Genomic DNA, 23,439 nt, shown 5'->3' with positions numbered 1-23,439 from the left:
CGTGGTTCTTTTTTTTTTTTTCCTTTTTCTTTGAAACAACAATCACATAGTAAAACGGATATCTACCCTATGAAAGAAAGTTATGCCTATCTTCTATCCTTTTTTTTCGGTTTTTTTTTTTTTTTTTTTTTTTTTTTTTTTTGATGCTTTTAGTTATATGACCGCGTCCAATTTACTTGTCAAAAAAACACGAATTGTAGAGGAGGGAAATAGGAACATGCGTATTCACTTGTGTGGACGCGAAATTGCGTTAGGGAGCCCAGGCATTTCCATCGTTCGTGACTTCTTATTTTTATATGGATTCTTTTTTATTGTTATTTTTATATTAGTTTTGATCATATCAACACACACAATAGCCAAGCCCATGTTTGACGGTTTCACTCCGTTTTCTCTTTTTTTTTCGGTTTAAAACAACGCGAGCGTAGTAACACAATTTATCGAGAGAATTCGATGCGTGTCTGCCATTTTTTACTTACCTTTTGCGGTGAACCGGCGAGTCCGGCATCTCGCTTCGTCTTGTCTGTTTTTTTTTTCCCATTTCTTTCAGTGTCGAAATTGGATCGACCCATCGTGAATTGCCGCGTTTCAGCATTGCGTAATAGAGCGATGACTGGCTAGCCGCTAGCTATTTCGAAAAAGAGATTCACTTTTCATCGTCTTTGATTGTTGGAGTGCTGCCTAAAAGGACTCAGCATCCGCTCCAGCGTTTGACCTTTACCTTTTTGATGTGATCTTGAGAAACACTAAATTCCCATGCATGTGTTTCATTTCGAAGGTGGCGCAATGACTCGCTTGAGCAAACAACTTTTGCTGGTTGGCTATTGCAACGACAAGTGGCTTACAAGCAGATGCCGCAAACGTCACCGCAATTGGGTAAAGAAAGACACGCAATAAAGAGTCGTCGGGGGGGGGGGGGAGGAGGGGCGTTTGTAAAGGCTAAAACGATTACCAACTCGATCTCTATTCATAATTGGGTAAATGTGTGTGGGTGTCTCGTCCTTGGACGTCATCGCCGGCGTCGTCGTTATCCAGCGAGACAACTTACGCTAGTTTTTTTTTTCTTTCTCGGTTTTATCACATTTTGTATGGAAACGAAAGCACACACAAAGAGCACTTGATGAAATAATAATCGTTTGTCAGAGCAACTTTCTTTCATCAAGATAGAGTTGGTCGGGTGGCTTGCCCGGCAATGAAACGAATACAAAATGTGAAAGGAAAAGTTAGGAGGGCGACGTATAATATCAGCAAGTGGCCGGGCATTTAATTTTACTATTATTTGTTTTTGTATTTTTTTTTTCTTGAAAAAAAAACAAACAAAAACAACATAATGGTAATAATAATTTCTAAAAACACCACCGAGAAACACGAGACAAAATGCGGCGTAGAACAAACATTTTTGTTATCAAAAATATTATGAAATGCAATAAAAAAAATGGGTGAGGGCAAAACACATCAGCGTACAAAGGGGGGGGGGGGGAAGACACAACAGTCGAGATTGTTTGCCGTTGCCATCAAACTTGTTGGCCCTAGATATTATAAAGAACGTAGCATAAAATCGAATGAAATAAAAGGCGGCTCTCGGACCCCCTAAGTCTTTTAACGTTATTGGTATTACACGAGGGCACAATAACTTGGGGAGGGTCGTCAATGATGGCGGCAAGCGATGGCACAACACGAGGCTCGTCTACACGTTTTTTTTTTTTCTTTCATTTTTCAGCCACGTAACTATGGCACGAAAAGGTATTTTTTGACCTGAATTTCTACCGGCTGACGAATGAGATTTTGTGTCGGGCGGGGTATGAAGGTATTTTTCTTTTCCATGCATATGATTTTGTATTGAAAAGCGGGATTATCAGTCCCTTTAAATGGATTTTATCAGCTCGAAAAAAATGTACCGGCTTTGAACAGAATGAAATGTTTTGGGCTTCAAAACATTTTTTGATTCTCTTTTTTGTAAATTGACTTGGACAGGCAATCGATAATTCATGATTTGGATACATAAATAGCTGTGACGGGCCGGGGACGTCAAAAAATGAGTAGCGGGTAAACCCCATAACTAAGATGGACTATCGCATCAATTTTCCCCGCTTCTTTTCCTTTTCTAGTGCGTTTGCTTTTCTCTTGGAAAAAAAAAAAATAATAAAAAAAGGGATAGCGCATTTCATCACGATGCCCTTCATGCATTCGTTGATCTGTTACTTGTGTTTCGCTAAACGGCCCGTATTTTGCTTACATGTGCAACAACAAGAATGATCGCCTTACTTAAAGTTTTCACTTTCGTCAAGAAATGAAAGGGAAAAATTACCGTTCAATCTCGAACAAACTTTCTCTGGTGTTGTTGTAATTGATCTCAACCATTGAGTCTGATCCTTTAGCCATCAAGACCTTTTTTTTTTTTTTTGCTAGCCGTCAAGTAGATTCTGTCCGAGTTTCTCCACTCTCCCCCCCGTTGTTAACCGAAGCAGGGGAACCAACAAAAAGACTCGGAAAAATATTTCCTTGTCCTGCCGCGTTTTGCTTATTTTTACGATGCGAACGACCGGTCTGAAATACGTCGAGATCCACTTGCCGTGATTTTTTTGTTTGCCTCTTTTTTTTCTGATGGGTTTCGCCAAAATCCTGCGTTGCATTTTCCCTCGTGTCAAACCGCTTTCTTGTTAAAACTTTTATTTATTTATTTTTTTCCATATTTAAAATTTTTTAAACATCCGCTCTCTTTGATGCATTTTCAAGATTCAGACAAAAAGACGGGCGTTTTGTTACTTCTAACTTTGTGCAATTTTGACATTATTCCATTGGAAAGTTACGGCACCGAATAGTTCTGTTTTATTACTTTTTTTTTTTTTTTTTTTTTAATATTTCATTTGGGGGATTGAACTTTTGGAACCCAAACGCCATTCCTGACGTTATAAGACGCGCGCGTCTCTCCGTCCCCCGCATTTTTTTTAATTGTTTGTATTTCATTCTTTTTTTTTTCTCTTGCCATTATCTCTTTTTTTTTTTTAATGGTGGCTTCTCACATCAATTATCTAAAAGGGAAAAAAAAAAGCCATAGATTTCCGGCACAGCTGCAAAGCACCGGTGGTAGTTTACGATGTGCTACGAAACAGCGACGACTCCACGCCCCGTGACTTTTTCAAAACACAAAAAAAAAAAGAGGGAAAAGGAATATATTGTAATTGAGTTTCTCTCATTTATTTCTTTATTTATTTTGTTTCGGTCTGGAAAAAACCAACACAATCTCAAACGTATTTTTTATTTTATTTATTTTTTTTTTTCCGTCTTTCTCTTTTGCGTGACTTGTGAAGATGATCAGACATCCATAGTGTGATGGTGGTACCTTCTTATTGCTCCGTACGAACGCGCATGAGGCACACGGTGGAACAAGGGTGTCGTCTTTATCCGAAAGGCTGGACCGGTTGCACCCTGTCGAGATCTCACGTCGCGTTCGCTCGCTGTGCCCGTCCAGTCGATGCCAAAACTTTTCTCTATTTCTTTTTTTTTTTTTTTTTTTTTTTTTTGTTTTGTGTTTCCTTCGGACAGAAAAAAAACTAACAGTAAAGAAATCAGCAATTTTTTTTTTTTTTTTTTTTGTAAAGAACGAAAGTGTGCAAAGGCTTTTAAAGCGTTCGTGGCACGTACTACTATACCCTCCCACGCTAGACAATACCGCACGCATCCGAATGACATAAACACCAGAATCCTTTAACGAAAAGCATGAGTCGTGGCACGCGCGAGCTCTTGCATATTTTAATGAAGACATTGGCTTTTTAATTTGTTTACGCAAATCAAGATACAATCCGAGTATTTTTCTTTTTTGTATGTGATGCATCGTCCAAGATATTAGGCTGATGACGATGTCTTGTACGGTTTGCTTCGATGGTCGGCAATTGGAAAGACACGAATAGAGAAAGACATTTCACTAAAGGAGCGGCAAAAAAGAAGGTCCAGCCGTGACAGCAATCACGCAATGCTCACGGACATGACCAGTCGACTGGAAAAATAAAGAAGAGAGAGAGAGGCAACAAGAGAAATAAATGGTTCTGCAAAAACATGACAGTAAAAGTAGCCAACTTCCATGCGTAAAGAAAAGAAAGGGGTAATCCAAAAAAAAAAAAAAAGAGGCAATTTTCATCATCTTTCTTTTTTTCTTTTTTGTTTTTTTTTTGTTTGTTTTTTTTGCTGCCTAATATTTTGCTTTTGTTTATTTTAATTTGCAACTGACTCATCGAGCATTTTCTCTTTTTCCCTATCCTTCGCCCAACATTTTCAGTCCGATAGAAAATGTTCACACACTCGTCTTGTTCGTCTTAGAAATCAACTAACATCATATGGTACATATCTCATACACACACACACACACACACACATGCTGGTGGGATACCAGCGGGTGGCCAGGCATTTAAAAAAGGAGAAAAAAAGTGACCTATAATCCCTGTTTAAATCTATTCAAATTTCTTTTACGGCAGCTATTGGGCTGGAGGAAAAAAAAAATCGTGAGAAGGTTCTCACTGCCTTGGCATCCAATGTGGAAGGTGGCGGTTGGTGGTGTTCGATTGTCGCCTGATCTCGGCCCCCGTCTCTTTTCGTTCAGGTCCCGCTTGTTGGTCGATGTGTGTAGCATTTTTTTTTTATGTATGCCATTACGATTCGTGGAAGAGAAAAAGAGGCGAATCGACAGCCTAACGTACAGACATAGAAATAAGAAAACAATGGGTTTTTTTTTTCTTTCATAGAGATCTCTTGCCTACCTTGGGGAAACTCATTGGGTTGAAACGGCCGCCTCATTCCCCTAGGTTTTGCCTTTTTTTTTTTTTTTTTTTCTTTTTTGTTTCCGTAACCGCTTCACGCGGGATTGTTTCGGCGTGCGCGCCCGACGACGATCACAGAGCAAACATAGACTACAACGGCACAACAGCCAGCTTGGAAAGCGCATTCAAATTCCGACTGTGCCTCGCTAAAGACCTCTCGTCGTATCGTTCTTCGGATCTTTTTTGGGTTTTTGCTACCACCACCCTCCACCTACTCCCCTCCCAGCACCGCCCTGTTTGACACAGTCCTTAAGACGTCGTGTGCTGTGTTGTGAATAATTTCGCGTTTTATTTTTTTTTTGCGCGCAAAAACAATTCGAGGCTTCGTCGTTTTCGTTTTGGAAGTTAAAACAGTTCAACAGTTCAGAATTTTGTAATCGACTGGAAAATGTGGACGCTTCAAAGGTCAGCCACTAGCAACACTCAAACGGCAGCCAAAGAAAGTTTGGCCAACAAGAGTTTCACTCTTCAACGTTTGTCGAATGTACAGCGCGATAATAACCGGTAAGCTCATCATGACGGAAACGATCTAATTTGTTCTTTTGATTTTGTCGGGTACCGACAGTTCGATCTTGAGTCTTCAACCTTTTTTTTTTTTTTTCTCTCTTTTACTTGGTGTTCAACACCTTCTTTTGCGGAACTTTGTCCGCTTTTGTTGTGCCCGTACGACATGCATATTATTATTTTTTTAAGACAGCGACATCAACAAAAGAATGAAAGAATAGAAAGCGAATCAACCAAAGTCGAGCAGGTCGTCTTTACCGGCAAAAAAAGCTACTACCGCTGAGGTTTATTAGATTTTTTTTTTTCCCTGTTTTTATTCTCTTTTTTTTTTTACTGTAAACAAATGAACGGCCTTTTTTTTTTTTACGGAGAAAGAAAAACGGGTTTATGATGATAGCTTAGGTGAATGCCCGTAAAAACCTGTTTGTTATGAATTTTCTTTTGCCCTTTTTTTTTTTTTTTTTTTTTTTTGAATGTAAAGAGTTGACAATGTTGATTTTGTTCGGGGGGGGGGGGGGGGGGATGTTATTTTTGCGATCGGACTATCACGACGGATGAGTGACAAGTCTCCGTGAAACATGCGTCCTCTTAGAATCCACTTTTGCATCAAGCACGCGGATCGTTTTCTTTTTTCACGTTCTGCCATCGTTCCAAGGCGAAATTTCATAGGCTGCACGCGTGAGTGCGAAACGGTTCTCATCTTTGGTTGTCGTCGCCAGTCGTTAAAACCAACAACAACTGCGTTTTCGAAGCAAACAAAGAATCAAGAAAGGACCTCATGCCCCAAAGACCCATTACCCCTTTCTGCCTTGTATGTTTTTGTCGGGAGTTTGGGATTCTCTCTTCTTTTTTTTTTTTTTTTTTTTTCGCTAAGGTCAAATTAAATGTGCCCTATGAAAGCCTTAATTAACGCTCGCAGCGTTTCCCAGTTTTGTACTGTGCGTGTACGCGTTTGAGAGATAGGGAGGGAATTAAAAAAAAAAAAACTTGGCCGTGTGTGTGCGCGTCGACCTCTGCGTGTGTGAATAGACCTATAATTTTCCGAGCGTGCGCGTCTTTGCGTCCCCAGCTCTTCGACTACCTGTAGCGTGAGCGCAAAAGGCCCACAGCTTTCTCTCCTCTGCTCAGAAGATGCAAGATCTGCCGAGTAATTATTCACCCTAGGCCTATTTTTAGAAGAAGGGAGGAGGGAAAAAAGTGAAAGAGAGAAAATGGTTTTTTCTTCTTTTATTATTCCATTTTCTCTATACTATTGTACAGATGTACGTGACGGACTGTTGTGGAATAATCACCCCTCGAAGGGGGGGGGGATGAAGAGGATCCTCTTTTTTTTTTTTTTTTAGTTCTCTGGGGCTATTGCATCATTGGGGGGGGGGTGAAGTACGTGAATATTATACGTATTATTTGTACGTTTATTTTTTATTTGTCCATTTTCTTCCCGTTTTTCAGCGTCCCTTTTGTCAGGAGACGACAGGAGAAAGCGACTCTGGTGGAAGAGCGTGTAAAAAAAAACAAAAACGGGCAGTAGTAGACAATCTATTGTAATCTAGCGAGATTTTTTTTTTTTTTCTCGGGATCTTGGGAGTCTGCGTGAGTGTATTGTAGAGACGTTCCTTTTAAAGAAAAGAAAAAAAAGGGGACTAAATACGACACTATATACACAAAAACTATACAAGTATGGTCGTTATTTTGATTTCTCCACTCTGTTGAGCGTTTTCCCATCCACGCGTTTCTTGATTTCCACTTGATGGAGAAGAGCTCTCTCTCTGTCTACCTATTTGTTCACTCTCTATATCTGACGCGTTCTCACATCTTAAAAGATTTTGTGGCCATTTTCGAAGACCCTTGTGCACCTTTAGTCGTTATGTGTGGTAACGAACGAAACGCTATATCATCTTACTCAAGTTGCTATAACGAGTCTCCATTATGTCTTCACCTTGAATTTTTTTTTTTTTTTTTTTTTCTGATTACTTGGCAGTAAGAGAACCTCATTTCTCCCCGAAAACTTACAATATATAGAATAACGTTCGGATTCTATCCATTTTCGTTAATTTTTTTATTTTCTTATTTTCTTATTTTCTTTTTTTTTTTTTTTACTGCCTCCATTTTTTTTTCTTTCCTCCCTTTATTCTTTGAACGATAAAAGAGCATTGTTCCAAGAAACAGTAAAAGAAAAAAAAAGAAAACAAAACAATGGTCTCTGCTGTTGATTGTTGTATTTCGTTGTTTTTCCTCCTATGTGCGTCTGTTGGCCCTTTTTCTTTTCCACGAGCGTAATGGCCTCGGAATTTAAATAATATTTAAGAAACATACGGACAGCGTGGTATAGACGATAGTCCCGCGTGTTATTATGGCCACGTAACCGGGTTAAGAAATTCGCACATTTTCGCGCTCTGGATATCCTGAGAACTAGAGTCTCCCTTTAATGAGATGAAATTCATTTGCTCGTGTTTTTTTAAACCATTGCTATTGAAACCTTGAAGACCAATCAGCAAGGCAGTCACTCCCGATTGAAATTTGCTCTTATATTTTAAATAGTCGAATTTCAAGCGCGATGATGTAAGAGCCCCCGAAAAATAGAAACCCCATTTTTATTTTAACGATTGCTGGAACAAACATGGATCAATATGACCCAACAGTGTTGAAAGGGTTAAAAGCTTGATTGCCATGCAAAGCAAGGGATGCAATGCTCACAGGTGTTTACCGTTTTCCTCTCCCTTTTTGTTTGGTTTTCCTTTTTAACGATCGCGAGCAACCCCGCTGTGTTTGTTCTCCTAGAAAATGAGTCGAGAGATTTTTGGGACGTGATCGGACAAAATGGATTCGTTTAGTGGACACATTTTTTTTTGTTTTGTTTTAACCGCACAATTAGGAAACGCCTTTCACCCCCTGCTTGACTTCCTTCCTCCTTTCATTTTCTTATGAAAAAATGAATAACCAAAATCATTTAAAATCTTACCGATTCAGTGGTTTTCAATTTGTTTCCGCTTCCGTAGAAAATAAGCGGATGAACCGTTTCAGTTTACCTTTTTCTCTTTCCACCAACTTTTTTGTGTACCGTTTTTTTTTTTTTCTAAAGAATCATTACGTGGCGATGATGAAATGATTTTACGAGTTCTTTACCCCCCGTGCGAGACCTTCTTTCAGTTGTAAGTTTTTTTTAAAGTAAAAGTGAAGTAAGAGGTTCCTATTCTCGCTGTGTTGAAAGAATCTCCCCCTATTGCTTGTGGGCAAACTTCCTCCCTATTTGTCCTTTTATGTTTCAAAAACTTTGGCCGGATATGCGTCGACCTTGAGTCCGCCCATTTAACAGGCGCGACCTGCGTGTTCGAGCTCGAAGTTGTACAATACGGTCCGCTAGCCATCGCAGATGAACTCACACCCATCATAGGGCGGGTTGGGGTTAGACATTGGGCTTTACTTCACCGTCTTTTTTATTTTATTCTATCAATTTTTTCGAAAAAAAAAAAATAAATAAATAAAATAAATTGTCGTGTAAAAGAGAGGGGAGCAGAAGAAGACGTGTTCTTTTAGGACGCTTAGACGACGGAAGATCAGGTTGACCTTGGTAGTTGTCCACAGTATACAAGACAAATATAGCAAAGAGACGGGACTTATCCGACCGTCCACCCCCGGAGTGGCAAGGTAATCTGGCGGAGGAATCGCTACCGAACTCATACAAACACACAACATGTCTAGCTCTCTCATTTTTTTTTTTTTTTTTTTTTTTTGCTTTGACTACGCTAACCATTTTTTTTTTATTTGTTTGTTTGTTTGTTCCTTTCCATTTTTTTTTTTCTGGAGGGGAGAGGTTGTTATTGTAAACTAATCTTTCAAAAGCATTCCAAGCGGGATGCACAACACCGAACTGAGACTACAATAAGAAACAAGCATTTCATTTCCCGAAATTCTTGACGGATTTTTAGCTTTAAAAGTCGCGCCCCATCACCCCAAACTTTAAAGCTCAGTGACTTTTTTTTTTCTCTTATTGTCCCTTATGATCTAACGATGTCATCCTACCCCCCCATACATCCACCCAAACGTCAACTACCTGCGGTCCGAAAATCTCTTTTACTACAATTTTCTTTGAAATGGATAAACACAATTCGAAAAGCCCCCCTCCTTCCAAACAACAATTTTCAAACGTCATCCTCCCTTCTTATTCAACCTCTATTGATCGTAAAAAATCCCCTATCTATAAATAGTTTTATTTTTAAAATCCAGTAGTAGCCAGATGATTCCAGCTTCTTATCACCTTGAAAGTGTAATCAGTGCGAAATTATTCTCACGATGGGCGTATTCATATCGTACTTGTTTATACCCTTTGGTTAAAAACGGGGAGAATCTTTACATTTACACCTTGCCGGATTATTAGCGTGTATGATTACAAGTACACTCAAATTGTCCTCGTTTTTTTTTTTTTTTAACGATTACGGCCGAAATGTAGTTCAGGAGTTTTATCACACACCGTTAACACCTAATTCTTTTGGTCTTGGGGATTTTCCACGCGACGTGATTCAACCGACCGTGTTTGTGTTTACCAATCGTCTTAACACAAAAGAATCACGTAAAAACGCGAACGGGTGCGCGTAACAGAAGAGTGGAGCCGTACGCTCAACAGTCCAAATATGAAAGGCAGATGATCTATCATAAAAAAAAAAAAAAAAAATGTAGTAGCGTGAATAACGTAAATTGAAATGACAGGCCGGGAACGAGTGACGAACGATGTTGAAATAACAATCCCGAATTGAGTTTGCGCCTCTTCTGCTACACGTGACGAGCTTTATGAGACAAGCCCTAAAAAAAAAAAAAAAAAAAAAAAGAGTTTGATGGAAAGAGAGCGGGACAATAAGCGAGGAATCACAAGGCTGACGGGCAGAACAACCAGAGGCGCCGCTTGTCCCTTCCCCGACACGCACGTACCGCTTTGTGTTTGTGAATAAAAATTACATATCCAACAAAAGAAAATTTATGACATACACGTAGACGAAGAAGATGGCGTTAAAGGCAGATTGCGAAGGGGAATGTTATCAAGGTGCTAGATACGACGTCGGTCAGATCTCCTGTGGGAAAAATAAATCGACCTCACGTAGGGAGCGTTCGCGTGAAGGGAGTGAAATGACTGGTCATTAACTATTTCACGCGTGGACAGATTTCTCGGTGAGCTGGTCTTCATTGCCTGGTTTTTAACGGAGCTAAAAATGAGAGGGTTGAAATAGAACCATGGCTGGCCAGGCTTCAATGCGAAGTTGCAGCATTACCCTAGAAGCACGTCACAGAAAGGGAAAGAAGTTGATTTTTGAGCGTTCACATTTTTTCAATGTTAACCTTGTCGGAACGAATGCCTGCTAACCAGCTGTGAGCTTTGAACGACCTTGGCTTGCATGTGTATGGGGAACTATCTTGATGAGTAACAGGGCCAGCAACTCGGGTCTCCCGGAGGCTGGCTGTACACTGGCCGGCGCCAGCAACTTTCAGTTTAGGACGTACATGAAAAGCTAAAAAAAAAACAAAAAAAAAAACAACGGAAAACATAGTAATAATAATTTAATACCATAGCGGACTGATTTTGCCCGTCCCTGGTGTTCGTGCAAGACCCACACCTAGCGACTAATAGACGCTATACGCGCACGCTCTCTAGCGAATGAGATATTTCATATGATTCCATTTCTTTTTAAAAAAATTATGTGTTTTCCCCTTCTTTTTATCTAAATAATCGACGGGGAACCTGTTGTATCTCTACTGACTTAATTCGTTCAACATGCATTCAAGGTTGTTGGCAAAAAAGAAAAGAATACAAAAGTTTTTGTGTGTAAGGGCAGCCCGTCAGCGGTACAACATTCGTTTCTGGTGCAAGATAGAAAGAGAAAGGCATCCCGACTGTTTCACCTTCGCTTTCAAACTTCAAGTCGAAAAAAAAAAAAAAAAAAGAAGAAAAGGGTAACAGAGTCGTCACTCTGAAAATGGGCAAGGGTGGCCAATACGTGAGTACAAACAATGTTTCGCACAAAACAAGCCACTCACGCAGAAAGTTCGCCTCTTTAGCTTCCGCACCGTGTGTCATGTTTTTCTTGATGGCTATTCCGCGTCACTCTCTTTTCCAACTCTTTGTTCATTTATGCCGAACAGCAAAACAATGTACGGTGCCCTTGCCGCCCTAGTCCTCCATGTCCCGTTTGGCCTGTCACTTTGCGCAAATTCTTCGAAACACTGGCGGAATTGAATAATTGTTTTGTGAGACCTTTGCGCGGCCTTCATTAACACCGGAAGTTTTGCTTGGACGCGCAACATTGAAAGTTCCCTTTGCCCATTGTTGATGAATAATTAATGGTTGTTACAGTTACACGTTTCAAAACAACATTGAATCAAAACGATCCAGGAGATTGTCCTTTGTTTCAATGCTGTTAAACGTTGTCCGGCCTTCGTCAAGTGTTTGAGTTTTATTTTTATTTTTTATTATAGCGGCCTGGTATTGCGTGTCCAAGTGCCTTTATTTTTAAGTCTCGTGAAGAGCGGCCGAGCAGAATATCTTAACAGTCGGTTAATAATGTAGGTCAGTAGGTGAAAGCGACAGTGACGCCACGCTGTGTCATACAGATGCATACGTGCAACGTTTGCGAGATGGTTACGCCAATTGAGATTTGAGTGAAATAACTCTGACGGGTCACGCAATAGACCCCATGCCTCGCTAACTGGGCGCCACCCTACGACGAAGGAGAAATTTCACTTTCTTTTCGTTACTTCCCCGTAGTTCTTCCCCTTTTTAATATTTCCCACGCATTCCACGCGGCCAAAATGGCACGCACGCCAAACTGACGATAATGCAATCGTCAAACGTAGGAAACTTTGGAATGGTTGAATCAAAGGCATCCAGTTAAAAAAAAAACACAAACTATTGATCAACAACTAAAGTCAAGGTCAAGAAAAGCTGTGACTTGCGTCACGCTTCCGTTTCGGTTATCTCTGACTCTTGTCTCTGCTGGACACCCCAACCGATTACAAGATCCGCTTTCTAGCGCACAAGGGGAATGGGGGGGGGGGGGCATACGTTCGACTAATCACGTCTATGAAAGATTCGACCTTTCAGCGAAAATTTCAAAAGTCGTTGTTTGGCATTCACGATGGAGACCTTTGGCCGTTCATAGAAGACTTTGAGTACCAATTTGGGTGGGCTTAAAAAGCAGTGACGGTCACCAACGAAGTTAAACACGGCAAAAAAAATGGGCGCTTTGAATGGGAATAAAAATGGGGGAAATGTAGCGATAAAAATAGGGTAATTTAAGCAAAAATTTACGGTTACTTAACGAAGGAAAGATAAGATGCCGTGGATGGAAACGGAACTTAAAAAAACAAACAACGCCCTTCATTCAAGGACACGTTTGGAAGCTGTTGCAGAACTGGAACCCTCGCAAAAAAAAAAAGTAGCAATCGTTTTCGACTATGGTTACATAGAATCCCTTTGTTTGATTTGAAAAACTGCTTTTGTTTCGTTTGTTTTTTTTTTGTTTAAATTTTCAATCTCAGCACTGTGTATACGTGCAAACGTGTTTCGTGATTGTTGGCTCACAGATAATTAATTCTGTCTCCTCCTATTCATCTACCAAGGCCCAAGGCCGATTCATTGCGATCGTTGAACATGTCGAGCATTGCGTATCCATCAATTGAAATTGTTTCGCAGAAGTCGAATAACTTGTTGGCCATCAAAGGACGAAAGGCCAATTAAATTGCATTTGTATCTCGACATTCTTTTACGTTCGAATTTGAATTTCAAACAAAACACCCAGCGGACGGAGAAGGGCTGACATTTTTCAATGGACAATATGTTTTATATTGGTCCTTGAATTAAGGCTTTCTCTTGCCGTCACGATTGCTTCAGTAATGGCTCCAATTTTCCCGGTCAGTTCCGGTCCGAAGTGAAATCCAGCCACTTTTCGATACCGATAGAATTTAGCTAGCGGGTTGACAATAGCGAGAGGCAAGAGGGTGGGGGGGAAAACTAATAAACACATACAGACGCACAAAACAATCAAAATCACACAACTCTCTAAAAATCGTGCCAACGCCGTTCTTTTTGTGTGTGTGTATGTGTTCCAAACACACTTCAGTGGTTTAGTTATGTGAGGCCTATTTCTTTTTTTTTTTTTTTTTTTTACGTCGAACTATCTGGGAATGAAAGGAAATTGTATTATATATTTTTTTCGGTCAGTGCCAGCCTACACGAACTAGTGAGTCTGATCGAAAGGAAAAAATAGACTTTCACTCGTTATCGCATTCCCGCCGTTCAATTTGAACTTCTCTTTCCCCCTTTTAAGTCTCTATGTACAAAGTTGTGTGAGGCCCAACCCTCACGCAACACATTCCTCTTAATGTTTTTCTACTATTTTCTTCTGACCACCGTGGAACCAGATTCCGATTCATCTTGCTGAAAATGCTGGAAGCGTTACCACTTTTACGACGAGAGTCGATTTATGTTGCTAAAGGCGAAGCAAACGCGTTAGCGCTCCTGCCGGTTTGGAATTTTTTGTCTTTTCGGAGCACTTTCCTTTCTCGGACAATGTCATGATTTGCACGAGAAATCGCAGCTTCAATTCGTGAACTCGTTGGCCGTGGAGAAAACTATTTCCGCTCGACGCGTAGGCTATATTTGATTGGCGCGCTGGGGGAGAGAGGGGGATTACAGGAAATATTTAATAACATTTAGTTTGGCTTTCGTCGTGCGTCAGCTTTTTCAATCCCAATGATCGCCGTCCATTTAGAAAGAAAAAACCGGAATTCCTATCTCTGATGGATGACGACAGTCCAATAGAAAAAAAATTCATTTCCTGCGTAAAAGTCCAATATATTCACATTTTTCTTTTCATTGAATCGTTTTGCCGTTGAAGAAAAAAAAAAAAAGGAAAGGAAAATGGGTGACGTGGTTGCTATAGTCGAGGAAAAGCCCAAGGCTTGAATCGTGTCGATTGAATGCAGGTCGATCGGTTCGATTAGGCCGTTCTAAAAGTCGTGATGTATCATCGTTCGATGCGACTCCTCCCTACGGCCAGGTGACAACCGTTCATTACATTTCTATTGCTTTCTTTTGCCCTTTCTCTCTGTTCCAACTGGTCGTTCGATTCGTCCTACTAAGAATTCCCTTTGCCAGTTGTTCGACTTTCAACGATGGCGATGATGACATTTTTGGTGGCAAGGAGAAACGTGAATGGTTTTGGTTTTTTTGTTTCATCTGAACCGACTGGTCACGCATAATTTAGACGGCCACAATTTGTCTTCCCTGCCACGGGCAGTCGAAACATTCAAAAGCAATCGCGTCTTACATCGACCATGTTTTCCCCTAACAAAAAAATGAAAAGCAAAAGTGAAACTTTTCTCTTTGCTCTCTTTTCCCTTTTCTTTTTCTGGTTGATTGTTGAAAATAGGGCCAACGCCTTATTTCGTACGGGGTCTAGTTAGAAAAAAAGACGAAAAAAAAAAAAAAAAGAAGGAAGACCGGGGGAAAGAGAAGGCGGGAATACAAATCGAACGCATTCAGTTTGAGGGGCAAGTCATATTTCATCTCTATCGTCAGGTAAAAGTTAGCTGACCAAAGAAAATCGTGCACAGGCGTGGCCCCTCTACATACAGCCGCTGACCGCTGTTGTTGTTATTGTTAGTTCAATATCTATCTTTAATCTAATCTGATTTACTTTTTTTTGCGCGCGCGTTCTTTTTGTTGTGTCTTGTTGGTTCGTAAGTGGTTTTCAAATGGTTTCATTTCTGTGTGGTAGCCTCAGCTGAGCAATTCCGTTTCTTTTCCTTTTTTCTTTTTTCTTTTTTTTTTTCGTGGCTAGCTGAATCACCGCGTTCAACGGTATTTAGTTCAGCGGCGTCACGACTTTTCTGACTGCTTTTCATTCTAGGCCTCTTGTCCGCTGGCCTTGCCGCACGTCAACGTTGTCCAGTTTTCTCTCCGACCGCTCGTGTTCTTTTTGCGACCGCAATCTTTGCGACATATCTGACGTTTTTTTTTCCCACACCAATAGAGCGAAAACCAATTGAGCTTGTCTGAGTTTCTGTATTCGCCCATAATTACGGCTGTGCAGCATTTTCGTCTAAAGCTAGTTTAACGAGGATCGCATCCCAGTCGCGCATTTCTATCGCCCATAGAAAATTGTCTGCTGTTTTTTTTACTACCCTGTTCACTATTTCGAATGTCAGCCAATTTAATGAGCGAATTCGACTGCTGTTATCACTTGTTGTTGAACAACAAAAAGAAAATTGAATTTGATAATTATGCTACTGGTTTGAACCGCTTTGCTAGGCGTGGCGTGTCTCATCTCGGCGACCTTGATAAGGTCTCGTTGCGTCAGTCTAATAGCGAATGGAACAATGTCACGACTCTCGAGTGTACCTCTTTTTTCTGGGAGGCTCCAGTCATTATTACGAAGGGGAAATTTTCTTTTAACGACTGAAATTCGCCGTGTCACTCGTATCATTGGCTTGAGACGCCAAACGCTTCGCTCTCGGCCGCTCTCACCTTTAAAAATGGGATTTGAAAAAGAAAAAAGAACGGTAACAACACACACTGGGAAAGTCGTAATTATCGACTTTACAAAATCGTAAGAAATAAAAGGAAAGAAAAACATGTTATTGGGGTCGAGTGGATGCCATTGGCAACATCAAATTAAGGCTGACGGTCTCTCCCTGACACGCTAGTGTAATGAGAACACTCATGTATGCGATAAAGTCGTTAAAAATATCGGTGGGAGCCGTGAATTACAAGGGAACGCTCTCTCGCACTTTGACATTGTGGCATTGAAGAAATCAAGTCAAAGTTGGTTAGAAGCACAGCCGTCCTAAATGATTGGAGTTTGCAGCAAGAAGAGATAAGAGAACGGAAGCTGGTTGGATGATGTCGTCATCATTGCTAGACTGATTGTACTAAACGCTTGTTGCTAACCTCTTCATTCTCACCTGATGACATTCGATTTCTCTCAAACCCTTTTCGCAGCCGTCACGTTTTTTTTTTTTCCCATTTTCAAACACATTTTGGGTGGAAAGTGAAAAACGACGGACGGTCAATGGGGGTCTGCCTTGATCAATGGCTTCGTTAAGGAAGCGCAAGGAAACGGCTCAATGGACACCCGTGACCCTCAGCGGCTGGTCCAGGTGACATTGTCATCGTAAGAGCTTTCGGAGAAACGACCAACGAGAATTTTCCCACCGCCATTTGGCTCTTCTTCTTCTTTTACACGATGACGACACATCATACGGGTGCTTGGTTGTGACGTCACACGATACTTAAAAAACGTTCGCCACCCACTAACGAAAAAAAAAAAAAAATGCCAGACTCTGACGGTCCTAAAAAGGTAGTCGGACTTAACCGATAGAGGGCCCTCGCAGCTAGCGCTGCATTCTTTTTTACAGCTAGCCTTTTCTTGTAAAAAAAAAAAAGTTTTGTTTTCCTTCGTTCTTTACTCCTCCTCCTACTCCCTCCTCCTATCCCTCGAGTCTTTTACCTGCTGCCCTACCTGGCAAAGCTCTCGGTTCTAGCGTATACAGCCACTTTCTCGCCAGCGCTACGAACCAGTTGACGTCCCAGCGTTCAGCCCGGCGCACGTCTACTTTTCGTGTTCCTTATTTTTATTTTTCCTGTCCTGTTGCGATAGCGTAATTATTTTTTTTTCTACATTCGGTTCCTCTCACTTCATCGTTCAGCTGAAAATCGAAATTATTTTTTTTTTATTGTGAATCATCGTTCAACAACCCTCCACCCACACATTCATCTACATACATCGAAAGTGAATACGTCACGTATAGACTCTGGAGTTTGGGTCTATTAGCATGACAGTTTTCTGATTTACCGATCAGTTGAAAAAAAAAAAAAGTTATTTTACAAATAACAACGTTCCTACCCTTCGATTTTGAGCTACGATTTACGTCATCACACACATCATTCCGGAGTGAATTGTTTTTTTGAGTTATCGCGAACGCAACATTTTCGGAGATCTTTTCATCTATTAAGGAGGTAAGCAACAAAAAAAAAAAAACAAAAAAACATCATCACCGTTAGAGTTTCAGTTAAAGCGCCGTGATAGCTCTCAGCTAAAACGCAACAAAAAAAAGAAGAAAAGAAATTGGGAAGAGGAGATCTAGAAATGACTTACCATGTGATTTCATCGTCGTCGTTTTTGTCTTCTTTTTTTATCCTCATCTCTTTACCGTGGGACATGTGTCGAAACTGTGTTAGTAAGTTAAGCGTCACAGATAGAAAAACGTGGCCGTGCAAACGACACATGGTGCATAGCGTACACGGTGCCCTTATCCCGTACAAAACATAGCGGTTCCGCACGGCTCGCCATTCTCAGAGTTTGTTTTTTTTTTTATTTTTATCTTTTTGTTTTTTTGTTTTTTTATTTTTTTTCTTTCCCGTTGCTTTTTTCCCATTAACCGCCATTATTACTGTATTTCTCACCAGGCTGAGATATGATGATGCGCACATGTTGTCTTTTTTTTTTTTTTCTTGGTTCTTTTATGAAATTTTTTCGTTACTTGCGGTCTTTTCCCGTTGCTCCTCCTCTTTTCCCTTCAGTAGTCCGGGTGTAGTGTTAAGCTACTGGTGCAGCCAACACGCAGCTGTAGCAGGCGAAGCAGAGGGGAAAAAAAACAAACAGAAGACGGGGTAGAGAGAAAGAGAGAGAGAGAGAGAAAAGACGAAAGACGGGAGGAAAAAGGAGGCGAACAACTGACCCAGTTTCCTCTACTGGCTCCTCCGCTTTCTAAAAAAAAAACGACGACGACGGCTGTTTTATTTTTTTTTCGCTTATCTCGCATTTCGTCTCCGTCAACTTGTTCGACTCGAATTCTCGATTTCAATTCCTCTCTTTATTCGAAAATAAAAAAAAAAAAAACGAGTCAGCGCCTTGTAAAAGAAAAATGGCAAACAAGTAGAAATTTTCATTCCATCGTGTTTTGTGTTGTCCATCGTCGGAAGAATAATCGCAAGGAGAATAAAGTGGCCGATCAATTTCTCCTTCCATGAACGACGGGACAACCATCGACAACTTGTTCTTTCAAACATCGCGTGACCACCTCTACCTGGAATGTTTCACAGACACACACACACACACAAAAGGAAAATAGGAAGACCAAACAACAAAGAAGAGAAAGAGAGAAACTAATGAATAAGGAAATAGGAAAACGAGAGAGAAAAAAAAAAAAGTGTGACAACGGGCCGTCCCGTCAACTGAATCTTCGCCGAAAGAGATGCAGAAGAGATGACAGAGCAAATGGGCTGGCGGCGTCGCGGGTATATCGGAAGCGGGTCGAGGATGGCGCACGTGCCCTATTCTATTTGGCCCATTCCTCATCGATATTATGAACAAGCAAAAGCATTCTGAGAGTTGACGTGCAAAAGATGAATCGAATAAATATGTATGCAGGAAGAAGAAGAGGCGAAACGAAGGAGAAATGGAAAAAGAAAGGAATAAAATAGCACTAAACTATTGGCGAAAATAAAGAGGAAGAAAGAGGCTGCGGGACTGTGGGTTGATCGGTCGCCTCATCGTGCATAAAAGCTGAACGTTCATCTCCCCATTCTATCCGATGATGAGTATCCGCCCTCTCCATTCTCTCTTTTTCTTTCTCCTATTCTCCACACACTCAACACGTAGAGCGACTCCATTGCGAGGGGAAAGTTTCGTTCAAATGTTCACCGGTTCTTTCATCTTTTTTTTTTTTTTCCCGTCTCTTTGGTTGGAGCTCCCAGCCAGCCAAGTGGCCTCTTTTAACCTACACGTCCCACTCTTCCATCCGTCTTAAAGATGCGCACAGCCGCTTTTTTTTTTTTTTTTTTTTAAAGGGACCGTTTACACAGACGCTTAACACAATACCGGAAAAAAATCATCAGCGGCAGGCAAGAAGCAGCTTTTTGGTTTGTCTCGGTAAACCCAGACAGAGAGAGAGAGAGAGAGTGAATAAGGAAATACAGCGGAAGGGCCTTTTTTTTTTTTTCTCTATGCCATCGTGCAGCATTCCAGCAATGCCATTCAGTCCGGCATAGTGTTTCTTTTATTTATTTATTTTTTTTTTTTTCTTCCCAACTCTGCGCATAATGTAAGCATGTTTTTTTTTTTCAAGGGGGGATTCACGATCGTTTTGATTCGTCCCGCTATGTAGCACAAGTGCGTTCCTCTCAATTCCGACGTGTGGCGATGGGAGTTGGTTTCGTTTTATTCTCGGCCGTTTGAGAAAGGAGTAACAACAAATAAACTTCCTAGTAAGGCGGTCGAAGAATGGAGCGATTGTTTTCCATCTTCTTCTTCTTGCCGAGCGTTTATTCCCGGGCCCGTTTCAATAAGGAAGAGCTGAAGAGTTTAAGAGAGATTCGCCCTTGATACTAGAAAAAAAAAAAAGGAGGAAAGCATTTTTTTTTTGTAGGAAGATGATGGCATACCAATGTATCGGAAAAGGGTCCCGAGAATATTCTATACCCGGATGAAAACAGCCGGGAGGAAGAAGAAGAAGAAAAAAAAAAACGGCCCGTATATCACATCAGCATGGCAGCAAGCAGCTATTGAACACTAGATGAAACTTCAAAGCTTGGCCGGCCTTTAGATTAACACACGGCCGTCTTTTCCATGACATTCTTTTCACGGTTTTTTTGCGTTCCGTTCTTCGTTCAGTTGCTATCTGACTTGTCCAACACCTTTATGATGAAATCAAATCATGGCTTTAACATGAACGTTTCGCCATAAGCTCTTCACTTTTTTTTTGTGCCCTTTTTATTCAGGCAAAAAAAAAAAAACATTTGATTACAAAGCCAAAACAGATTTTTCTTCTGCCCTATAAGTGTACTTAATTGCTTCTCGTCGAGCAATCTGCCAGAATGCCAACAGCCAAGCAGTTGTTGATTGACGAGCACTTGCCCACTTTAGATAGGGAGCCAACAAAAAAAAAAGAGGTGTAGTAAGGTATCTTGCAGAGTTGATGACTCCCTCGAGGTCCCTTTTCTAATGGAGTAAAACCTTGACTGGACCTATTTTGCGCACAACACGAATCTCGATTAAAAACACCTAGAGACACTTTGGTCAATTAAATCGAACCTCGAGCTTTAAGACTAAGTAGAATTTGTGACAAGGTCCTTCTTCTCATCATCTCGTGAAACAAAAACAAACCAACCCAAATACCTGCCTCTCTGAATAGAGAGCAATGAAGAACAAAAAAAAAAAAGGGCAGGACAGTAAAGACTTATTAAGTTGGATATCTTTTGTTTTTATCCCCGTATAAATACTAGTGTTCCTCCTTCTACAATCCCTCCCAGTGGCTATTATTTAGATGCCAAACAAAAAAGAAACTGATCACAACATGTTGCAAAGTATTCGTGTCTCCTGAGGGTGGATACATCTAATCACAATAATTCCTCTCTTCATTCGCTTGCTGGCCCTTTTTTTTTTTTTTTTTTTTTTTATATTCTTGTTGTTTCTCGATTCACTGATTGCACAAGTCATGTCTATTTTGTATGACCATTTGCTATCAAGGCTACTCGGTCACGGTTGATCGTGGGCGTCATTATTATTATCTACGATTCTTATTGCTGCTGCTGTTGCAGTTGCCAAATGATCACTGATTTATAATAATTGGCAAGAAGAGAAGAAGAAGAAGAAAAAAAGAGTCCAACTGGGGCAGTAGATACCTGGACATCAAACGTTCACGGCCTTGGACCTAATACAAGAATAGCTCCGAGGGAACGATTCCAATCACGATCGATATCAACAGATGGACGGAACGTAAATAAACTAGGTTAGCGATCGAAAAACAGGACAAACTGCGCCAGCTGCCAATCGTCTGTGACGTAGAGTAGAAAAAGGGAAACTTGACGATCGTGTATAGTACACATTTTTCGTGAACCCTGACCTCTTATGATATGTTGCGGAAGAAACAGAAAGAAAGAAAGAAAGAAAAAGGAGTTGCAAGATGAAGAGAGAGTCTCTGTGGCACGAAAATGAAATAAAGAGAAAGAAGACGGGGGAAAAAAAAAATGGAAGAAGACGAACCTCTTTTCTTCTCTCTTTCAGTGGAACTCTCTCCACGCATAATCAGGTGTCACAATCAACTGGAGGATAGAAAAGACCCGACGATCTCTCTCTCTCTTCAAGTTTGCTCAACAAAATAAAATATAAAAAATCCTTTTTTTTTTTTTTTTTTTTCTTTGTTTCTTCCTGACATTTACCTTTTTTGTTTCCCCCTGCTGACGGCTGATTCAGTGGACAGTTAGATTCTCCACAGCGAACGACACTGTGTGGAATGTCGGCATGCGGAATTGTTGTCACCCTTCAAAACAAAACAAAAAAAAAAGGACCTCCCAAGAAATGGGGTCTTTCGTTTCTCTCGGAGAAAATGGTTTGCGCGCTTGGGAACGAATTCCGCATTCGCTTGTGTGAGTGACACACTAAACAAAAAACTCTTGCATGACGTTTTTAGAGTTTCTCACGATTCTCTCTTGTTCTACTCATTTGAGTTGTTCATTTGCCCAGCTCGATTACGAATATCCCTTTATATATATATTTTTTTTTTCGACTACAACAACAACTCATTGTTACGTCTCATTCCGGAAATTTTTTTTTTTTCAGTCTTTACCGCCCCCCCTTTGAAGAGCGAACTTTACATATCGTGCCGCACTCTCATCGGTTGACTGAATTCTTATTTCTCGCCCTGTTCGTGGTTGCTTACTTCCTGGAAACAATGCGCTATCGTTTTTTTCTTTTTCCTTATTTCCAAAAAAATATTATTTCTTGGGCGTGTATGAGGATGAATGAAACAACGTAGCCGATCCTCCCATTTCGTTTGTAGCTAGGAAATCTTTGTTATACCGATGAGCTTTTGTTCGAATGTGAGCAGACCTACGTTTTCTCGTTAGACGTAGTAGCAGGGAAGGAGAACACAAGAAAAAATGGAAATGAGGCGATTGACTAGAGAAAAGCCACGTCGGGGCAGTGATGCGTTTTTTTTTCCCCTCCGTCTTTCACTTTACGATAGATAATCAAAAGCCTGTACGCTCTGGGTGCTGCCGTTCAGCAAGAAACAAGTCGGTCACCAGCCACATTGGCTTGGCTTCAACAGATTTTTTTTTTTGTTTTTTTTTTCTTCTCGCATTATTATTAATAATATTTTTGAATATTTTGATTCTTTTGTTTTTTTTTTTCTCTTGACTTCATGCGTGCGTGTTTTGTGCTGTTGTTTTTCCTCTATAAATCAGTTGTAATGGGCTTTCTCTCTATGAACACTTCTTTGAGGAGGTAAAAGAAAAAAAAATGAAAGAAGAAAGGGGGGAGGTGGTGGAGGAGAAGGAGGCGAAACAAAAAAAAAATGGACTCATCAGCACGCTCGTCGTTTGTTGCTGCCTCGTGTCTTCCTCCTTCTTATAAGTCGCAACGGTCGGATGTTGCCAGCGGTGTCAGGAGCGGGGTGGGTAATTGATCAAGTAGGGTTCTCTGCCTTGTGTGTGTTGGGCTTTGAGATTCACGCAAGCACGACACACACAATCGACGCGATCGGGCCCCAAGACAACAACAACACGAACGTGAACGCTATAGCTCAACAGCATGTTCGGGTGCCTCTTTCTAGCCAAATGAGAGAAAGTTCCCTGAAAATGTAAAAGATACCGTTTTATTTTATTTTTTTTTTTGTTTAGTTTTAAATATTTTCGTTGATTTTTTTTTCTGTCGGGCGTCCTTTATCTTTCGTCTTTTACGGAATGTAACGATCCGGCAACTAATTAAATTTTTTTTTTTTTTTTGTTTTTTTTTTTTTGTTAAAAATTTTATTTGGATAATTTTCTCGTGGTGATTCCGCCGGCCCGTGTGAAATACCTTATTTTCTCATTGGGTTGTTTCTCTATTTCCAGCGACAAAAAAACATAATCTCAGGGTTGTTTTAAGAATCCACCAACTGGTGTTTCATTATTGTTTTTTTTTTTTCCTCCTCTTGTTCCTTTTTTTTTATTTAATAGCTAGTAAAAAAAAAAATTCCAAATAAAAGAAGAAAAGTTGATGTCTTTTCTATTTGGAGTGACTAGGCCAACAAGTTGGGCGGGTAATAAAAAAAAACAAAAAAACAAGAGCGGCAAAGTCATAATACACGGACAGGC

The 23,439-nt window shown here is 40.5% G+C and overlaps 1 protein-coding gene across 3 annotated transcripts in view; it reads left to right on the top strand.

Annotated features, from left to right (window-relative positions):
* LOC130685630 (uncharacterized) overlaps positions 1-23,439 on the top strand; it is a 58,356-nt gene that overhangs the window by 10,164 nt on the left and 24,753 nt on the right. The window contains exon 1 of one of the 3 annotated variants that reach the window (XM_057508958.2): positions 5,157-5,315. The exons of 1 other annotated variant lie outside the window; for it this stretch is intronic. In XM_057508958.2, the coding sequence (XP_057364941.1) occupies positions 5,200-5,315 (116 nt within the window). In that variant the 5' untranslated portion in view covers positions 5,157-5,199. Of the gene's footprint in view, positions 1-5,156; positions 5,316-16,865; positions 17,320-23,439 lie in introns of those variants that run through there. One more of the 3 variants, XM_059494660.1, reaches the window with a different exon arrangement.

Source organism: Daphnia carinata, chromosome 3, assembly GCF_022539665.2.
Source record: "Daphnia carinata strain CSIRO-1 chromosome 3, CSIRO_AGI_Dcar_HiC_V3, whole genome shotgun sequence".
NCBI lineage: Eukaryota > Metazoa > Arthropoda > Branchiopoda > Diplostraca > Daphniidae > Daphnia > Daphnia carinata.
Note: the sequence above shows the minus strand (reverse complement) of the source record. Positions and strands in the feature narration are given on the sequence as shown.